Raw genomic sequence first — 8,356 nt, forward strand, 5'->3', positions numbered from 1 at the left:
CGGGAGGTCACTGGCAGCGCCGGCTGTCACTCGCTGCTGCGACACGTGGAAGCACACGAGCCAGCGCTGGCCCGGCCCGGCGGCGCTGCCTCTCCCAGCCGGGCAGCGCGGCGCCTTCCCTGCCTCCTTCCCTGCCTCCCTCCCTCCTTCTCTGCCTCCCTCACTGCCTGCCTCCCTGCCTCCCTGCCTCCCTCTCTCCCTCCCTGCCCCCCTGCCTCCCTGCCTCCTTCCCTCCCTCCTTCCCTGCCTGCCTGCCTCCTGCCTCCCTGTCTCCTTCCCTGCCTCCCTCTCTCCCTCCCTGCCTGCCTGCCTCCCTGCCTCCCTGTCTCCTTCCCTGTCTCCTTCCCTGCCTCCCTCTCTCCCTCCCTGCCTGCCTCCCTCCCTCCTTCTCTGCCTCCCTCCTTCCCTGCCCCCCTGCCTCCCTCCCTCCTTCCCTCCCTCCTTCCCTCCCTCCTTCCCTGCCTCCCTCCCTCCTTCCCTCCCTCCTTCCCTGTCCCCCTGCCTCCCTCCCTCCTTCCCTGCCTCCTTCCCTCCCTCCCTGCCTCCCTCCTTCCCACGGCATCGCGCGGTGCCTCGGGGCGGATTCGGGGTTTGGAAAGGCTGGTGCGCCGTCTACCAAGGAGGGGATAAAAAGCTGCTTTTAATAGTTTGTTTTCTAAGTGTTTTCAAACGTCACATACGCTTTGTGTAGACAGAGTTTAGTATCAGCAGGCTGGCTGGTTGCCCCCCAGGCGGCTCGTTTGCAGACAAGTTCCAACTGCTGTAAGCGGGCTGGATGTGCGTCTGTGAAATGGCTTCCATATTGCCCGTGCTGTTGGCGTCTCTCTGTGCTCGGGCTCAGTTTAAGGCGAAGCGGAGGGCTGAGGCCAGAAGGCAGTGAAAGGCAGAGCTCACGGCATCCCGGAGCGTTCCCGGCCTCCCCCGGCCGTGACCGAGGGCGCGGGGCCGTGTGCGGGTGGCAGCGAGCCCCGCTCTGCGGCTGCGGCTGCGGCGGGACGGGCAGCGTGGGCAGGTGCCCCGTGTGCTGGGCCGCAGCTCTCTGCTGGCACGTACCCAGCGGGTTCATCATGTTTCTGAATCTCAGGCTTGCTAACCAACACGGGTACGTGAAACCTCTCCAAAAGTCACTCTCTGACTTGCCTTTCTGTGAGTGAAACTCTGACAGATTTCCAGGTGCCTCAGTAGCTGATACCTGCTTGTGGACAAAGCAGCACTCTGGGGCTTGCTCCTGCTATGTGAGCCAGCAAGATTTGGGTAGTGGGGTGAAAACTTCCCCTTTCCTTTGGTGACAAGAGTTTTAAGTGATGGTAGCTATCGAGTGTCTCCTCGGTTGTCAGGCTTAGGCCAAGTTGATCCCTGGTGGTTTTAATTGAACCTTCATGGAAATGAGTCCTTTTAAAACAGTGAGGTGAGGGAGGCAAAAAGCGGCGTAAACAGGAGGACATAAGAGAGAAGTCTTTGTTCTTGTGTTCCCAGAGCAGCTCAGCGTGGTCTGGGAACAGTGTGGTGTCCCCAGCTAGGAAAACAGCACCTCTGTCTTTGAACTTCCCTGACCTTTTACGTTATTTCAGTCTCATTCTCTAGAGTTCAAGGTACTGGCTGTGCTTCAGGAATTCACAAGCATAAACACTCATCAGTGTGGCTGGCACTATGATGAGATGAAAAGGGAGTTGAGAAGGGATAAAAAACATCCAAAAGCCAAACAAAAAGTGTGCAGGGTTTGTAAACAAAGCATGTAGAGCTTCCCCAGTGCTGCCCAGAATGCCCACTTCCTTCCACCCTCCCTCCCCTCCAGGGCTCAAGGCTCCTTCAAACCCACAAGGGGCTTCTCTCAAAGTTTTAACAGAGCATATAAATCAGGGAGGTTTTCACCTAAGCCTAGGCAACTAAGTTAGTAGGAAATTCCTAAGTGTTTTGAGCAGCTGCTAGTTTTGCTGCAAGTGTAGTTTTTCCACAGCTTGACTGTAAATCAGTTTTGTTAATCCTTTCCTGTTCCTCCCATGCACAGGGACTGATTCTGTACTGAGCTGGGCTGAGTGCTGATGGCACATCACTGCTCAGTCGTGCACTGGCACTGTCCTTTTTTTATGCTGCATCAGTCCTTGAGTTCTAAAAAACATTTGGATTTGGTGCTACTGAAGTCTGTGCCCTGTTGTGAAAACTGGCAGCATCAAAGTGAGAAAGAAGTCTGACATCTCCCATCCAAATTCTGCTCATTTGCTTTCCCAGGTTTTGGGACATATCAGCTGTGCCCCCATTCTGGCGCTGAACTGTCTGGAATGTGTTACCTGGAGAAGTGTCAAAGCACACAGGTGGCCACACCTGGATACTTCATGCAAAGTGCCTTGTGCTGGTGCAGCTGTACAGCCAGCAGACCCTCTTTCTCTCCCCTGCTCTCTTTTCCCTCCCAGCTTGGCTGGTGGCAGGAGCAAAGGGCAGGCTGTGACCCAGCCAGCCGTGCTGTCAGGACAGATGCTCCCTGTGTTCATGTGCACAAAGCGCCTCTGCTGCTGCTGCTGCTGCTGCTGCCGCCAGGGGAGCGCGGCCAGCACGGCCTCCGCAGGCTCCCACACGCAGCAGCTTTCTTTGGAGTTCTATCTCTTGCTATTCCTCTGCCTGTGAAACATCTGTAGGTAATGAAATCCATATTGCAGCCTGTCTCTTGAGGAGCAGGCCGACACATATGGAATAACATGTGCTGCATACAACCAGCGGCAGTTCTGCAGCAGATGCTAAGTCCAGCATGTGCCATTCCCTGTGACTTGCAGGCCGCCTGCAAGGCTCTCCCTGCCACACATGGCAGAGCCCCAGGGAGCCTCTCGAGCCTGTGGGCATGCATGCAGAGCTCCACCTTCCCCCTTCAGCTCCTCCTGGGACTGAGACTCTGCGCTGGCTCTTCAGTAGCCTTCAAAGTTTGTGCTGGCTCCACTCTTGGGATGCTCAAATGTACCTTTACCTCGGGTAGACTTGACCAAGCCATTGGCTCCTTTCACACCCATTTGAGGAAATCTGATCTGTTTCCTCTCTTCTCCCCTTTCCTACTACCTCCTTCTCTTGCCAAGTTGCATGCATTTATTGTCATCAGCCACAAATACGAATTTGGTCTCATTAGTTTTCTGACCTGGAGAAGTACATGAAGCACAGGTAAGTTCACACCTTGGAGACGCTATATTTAAACTAAAATTTTACTAAAGCTGGAATCACTTTGGTGGATTTACCTCCATGGTCTCCTCTGTTCTGGACACTCCACCTTGAAACTGCAATTATATTGTAGCATCTAAAAACCAGGGGTTTTTCCTCTTGGCTTGGTCCTCTCTGAATCCTTTTAACATTGCTGAGTTTGCTTATCCTTTCTCTGCCTTTCAAGGACTGTTTGCCCTCAGGAGTGCTTTAACATACGAAGGCTGGGACTGGATTAGCTGTTGTCATCTACTTTATTTAGAGGGCTTGTGCCACTGCAAAGCAGTTGGGTAGGTCCTGTCTTAATGTACTCAAGGAAATGGTGACTCAGGCCCATGTTCTGTGTGGGAACTGCTGGGCAGGAAAATGGAAAAGGCTGAAGAAGGAACTGAAATAATATGAATTGTGCTGGTTTTAGGCTTGGGAAATATGCAATTGATAGAGCTTGTTAATGAGTTTCCATTGCAATTGGTTTCTAATGTGAGGTGACCTGATAGGCACAAGCTTGTCATAGGGAAGTCAGAAAAAACTGCACATGCAGTAGGAAGCTGCTGGATAGGGAAGCATCTCCAGAGGTGTCTGGCAGCACTGGGTGTCCCACCCTGTGACAATGGTGAGTGTTTTTTCCCAGGACAGTTGTCAGTGGCAGGGCTGCAGGAGGCTGGAGCTGCACCCACAGCCAGCTGCTTGGCTCGGGCTGGCACGGGGACAGGAAACCCACAGGGAAATACACCTGGGCTAGGACACTGTCTTTGTGTGTCACCATCCACCTGGCACTCCCAGGTGCCATGGCTGTGAGACTGCCTCCAGGCAGCAATTACGTTCCTCCCACTTGCTTCATCAGAGGCAAGGAACCCCCACCTTTGTGTAGCAGTACAAAGTCTGGGCATCTGGCAAATGTTGCAGGGTGCCATCTCTCCTTGCTCACGTGGCCAAAGTTCAAGTCTGGGATGTCAACCTTTTAAATTAATCGACTGACCAAAATATCACCAGTCCCCAGACTCACAGGACATAGCAAAAGCCTTGGGAGAAAGAAGTTAACTAGTGACCTCAGTGTCTTACTGACTTGAAGATGCAGTGACAGGGTGACAGCAGCAAGCTGCCAAATTCACTGCTTCTGCTGAGAAAATGGGGCCCCTTTTTTGGAAGCCCACTACAAAGAATTCCTTGGGAAGAAAATGGTAGTTCAGTGGAGTAGTGTACCTGTGCTTAAAACAGTGAAGTTTTTCAGGGAAGAAGAAACAGCCACTGAAGGAACATTCCTAGTGCAGCTGCATTGTTCACAAGCATTCCCTGCTTGTCTCCTACCAGATTGTGAAAGATCACGGGCCATTCCAGGCTTGGCAGGACAAGGCAGGGGGCTCTCCCTGTGCAATGGCAATGGAGGTTGCTCAGTGCACATCTGGTGTTAATTCCTGTCAGTGGCATCTTTGAGCCTGTGAAGATTGGAAAGGTGTGAAGATGGTTTTGGTTTATCTGGAGTTATTCTGGAATCTGACCCCAGTCTTGTACTAGTGAGGGAGTTTTCTCTGCAGGTAAGTTCCATCTTTAACCCTTTGATTTTCCAGCTGGGCATACCCCAGCCCCCAGGGTGCAGCTGCTCAGCTGAAGTGAGAGCCTCCACAGAAGAGTGAAAGTGTATTTTTCTCTACTCTGTTGTCCCTGCCTTTAATTGGTGGTACATTCAGTTGTTTCAGTTAGTTTTTACTTCATCACTCAAGTCTTGAGGCAGGTTATACTGGTAGGTACAGTGATCTGCTGGTGCTGAGGGAGCTGGTAACAAGAGGAGTGGGAATGTGCACATTACCCCTGTACACACCACGTGGGGCACGAGGTAGGAAAAAATAACTGACTCCCTTACAGTAGCCAGCAGATCTGGCTGCAGCTGCGGTTTCTGGTCCGTCCACTATTACTTCTTGGAAACAGCAATGCCAAATTACACTCAGAATGAAAATCCTTTCACCTGCCAAGGAAGAATTACATTTCTGTGCCTGCCCTGCAGAGTTTGGAGGGCTGGCTTGTGTCTGTTGTCAGTACCAGCACTCCACAATCAACAAGAGCTGGAAAGAGAAAGTCACTGAATCCCCTTTTCTCAAAGGGTAAGAGTCAGTTGGGTTCTTCCACTAGATTTGGCAGAGGCATGCTGCTCAGCAAGATGATTTAAAAAACCAGAACAAAACCACAAAAAAATCCATAGGAACTTCAGCAGCATTAGCAATTAAGGCTTTGTTAAAAAAAAAAAAAAGTCACCATTAAAAAATCCACAAAAACAAACAAACAAAACCCCACAAAAAACAAACAAAAAGAACCACACACCCAAAAAAAAAAAAAACAAACCCAAAAAACAAACAAAAACCCCCAACAACAAAACAAAACAAAACAAAAAAAACAATAACCAAAAAAAACCCACAAAAACCCAAGACTTCTTAGTTTGAACTCTAAGTCCATAATGAAAAAGACTAACACCAAAGTACATGAGATTGACTTTGTCAGTTTGTTTTATTACTGGGCACAGCACCGTACCATTTCATATGCATACAAGCCACAGTAATACAAACAGTCCCTCGCCTTTTTTATAATTAAAAAAACACATGGCATTTGGGAGGAGCCAGCAGTCCCAGGGGGCAGCTCTCAAGAGCTATTTTACTGCAGTTGCAGTAGCAGCAGTTTTCTCACAAAATACTGTGGGTTTTCATGCTGTTAATATGTGAAACTGAAAAGTCTGAGCTCACAGCAGTGCCTCTGCTTAACGTGGTCAATGCAGGCTTTTCAGCAGCTCACAGGCATACAAGTATGCTCACTGATGGTGCTCTGCAGTCAAATGGAAGGTGCCAGGCAGACACCCCTGTGTGGAACTAGAACCCTCAAAAAATGCTTCTACAGAAACCCACGTCATCCTGAAGCACCAGAGGTTTATCCAGGTCGGGGCTAGTTAAAAGTCTCCTGCATCCTGACACCTTTCCTGCAGGCAGCACAGGCTTCCCACACAGGCAGGACCTTTTCTTACAGAGTCAGTCATGTCTGGAGCAGCACAAGGACAGTGAAGCTTGGAGAAAAGCTTGTCATTAAAGCAGGCTTAGCTCCTCAGAAAACAGATTTAAAGCTAGAAGGCACAAATGCAAGGTTGAGCGTGGGCTGCATACCACTGTGGCATGTGAGTAGTTTAGATACCCCTCCTAAGAGGAAATGTATCACATAATAAATACAGTATGACATTTTAGAAAAGAAGTGCATTACTGTGATCCTTCACAACATAAGGAAGTAGGATCCACAAGAGCATTAAGAGGCCTGTTCACTTTATATTGCACAAACATTCTAAAATTTAGTGTCAGGTGATTGCATTGGAGGTGGGACAAGGCAGGAGAAAAAAAATAAAGGTTTTATTTGGCGGAATCTGCCAAAGTCTCCACCACCACACAAACAGTTTTTTGCCAATCTGAGGTAGAATTACATAGATACTGCTTAAATCCAGTCAAGTCCTGCTCAACTAGTCTTCAAAAAAAAAAAAAAAAGGTAAGAAAAAAAGAGAAAGTGCACAGAATAGATGAGCCTCTTTCTCTACAGAAAACGAGTGCCTCAGGTTTAGCTCCCAGAAGCAAGTCTTACGAAGCAGAGTTCCTGTGAAGATCCCAGCTCCTCAGCTGGAAAGCAGTGATGGGTATGGTGATGCTACAGATAAGGAGTGTAACAAGTACTAACTGCAAGTCCTATAGCAAGCCTTTTACTCTCCACTTCCTTCCTCCCTCCCCAACTACTTGCTTGTTCTCCCTTTACTCACTCAGTCCAGTATATTTTATCAGAGTTAAGATTGTCCCCACTGCTTTCTTCTCCCTTATGTCCCTTTTACTGAACCTGCAAAAATATTTCCTATTTCAACCCTTAGACTTCTGAGGGACACTTGCAGCTTCTTCTAGAGGCTCCTCTGTGTAGTATAGACAAGGAAGGATGGAGATAAGAGCCTCTTCGATGGAGAAGAGATGTTTATCCTCTGCTTGAGGACAGAAGTAGCGCATAAAGTCTGCCAGTCTCAGCAAGTACTCTATGTTGTGACCAGCACAACCACTTGAGACAATGATTTGAGCTGCAATGTCTTCTTCAGATGCTGGGCCAAGGTAGGAAGGGTTCTGGGGTGTTGCAATGTAAACAAGAGCCAGGATGGGTTCCTCTGCATCTTTCTCCTGAGGGTGGAACTTCACCAGCTTGGTGTCATAGCCTCCCAGGACAGCTTCTCGCATGTTGAGATACTCGAGCGATGCAGCGATTTGCTCCCCACGGACCTCATAGGCTACACCCCACGTGCATGCCTGAAAGTCAAAGAGCGGAGTGGTTACGGGATGCTGTACCTGCACTGGCCTGTCGAGCCGCCCGCCAGCGTTTCAAATCAAGGCTCCCTTGCTCGGGGGAGAGCAGAGCAGGGTAAGGCACCGCACAGCCCCCCACGATCCCGGCGCGGCTTGAGAGCACTCGGCTGCCACCACAGCGTCCAGGAGGGGAGGCGGGCACCCCCCGCCCAGGCCAGCCCCAGCGCCCCCGGTACTCACCCCGCAGTCCTCCAGCAGCGTCACCACCCGCCCGGGCTGTGGGCACAGAAAGGCAGCGCGTTAGAACCGAGCCGAGCCGAGCCGAGCCGAGCGCGGCGCCCCAGCACCCCGCGCCCCCCCGCCCTTACCATCTTCTCGCTGCCGCGGTGGAAGGTGTCCCCCTGCCAGAAGCGGCGGCTGTAGCCGCGGATGAAGCCCACCTTGCGCGACGTGAACTCGAAGCCCGGCCTCCACACCAGCGAGCCGTACCCGAAGATCCACACCGGGGCCGCCAGCTCCGCGCCTTCCGCCTGCCCCGAGGGCGACGAGGAGGAGGAGGAAGAGGAGGAGGAGAGGGGCGGGCGTGGCGGCGGCTCCGCGCTCTCCTCGGGGAGCTGCGGGTCGCGCTTCATCTCGGCGCTGCAGCGGTGGCGGTGTCGCGGCTCGGCCGCCGCGGCGCTTTAAAGGCGGCCCGGGCCGCCCGCCCCGCCCCGCCCGCCCGCCCGGGTGATGCAACGAGGGCGGGAGGTTTCGCGGCGCCGCGCGTGGGGCAAAGCGGGGCGCGGGTTGCGTCAGGCGGGGTGCCCGGCCCGGGGTCCGCCTGTCCGGCAGCGCCGGGTGCCGCATTCCCGCCGGGCGCGCCGGGGCATCGGCCG

General features: G+C 52.2%; 1 protein-coding gene across 1 annotated transcript; it reads right to left on the minus strand.

Moving 5' to 3' along the window:
• Window positions 1–5,655: 5,655 nt before the first annotated feature.
• On the minus strand, window positions 5,656–8,123 carry CHAC1 (ChaC glutathione specific gamma-glutamylcyclotransferase 1). The gene is made up of 3 exons (XM_058026391.1): window positions 7,850–8,123; window positions 7,722–7,757; window positions 5,656–7,484 (listed from the first exon to the last, which is right to left on the minus strand). The coding sequence occupies exons 1-3, from the start codon at window positions 8,111–8,113 to the stop codon at window positions 7,053–7,055; spliced, it is 732 nt and encodes a 243-aa protein (XP_057882374.1). The 5' UTR covers window positions 8,114–8,123; the 3' UTR covers window positions 5,656–7,052.
• Between the last annotated feature and the right edge of the window lie 233 nt (window positions 8,124–8,356).

This window comes from Melospiza georgiana, chromosome 6 (assembly GCF_028018845.1).
Source record: "Melospiza georgiana isolate bMelGeo1 chromosome 6, bMelGeo1.pri, whole genome shotgun sequence".
Taxonomy (NCBI): domain Eukaryota; kingdom Metazoa; phylum Chordata; class Aves; order Passeriformes; family Passerellidae; genus Melospiza; species Melospiza georgiana.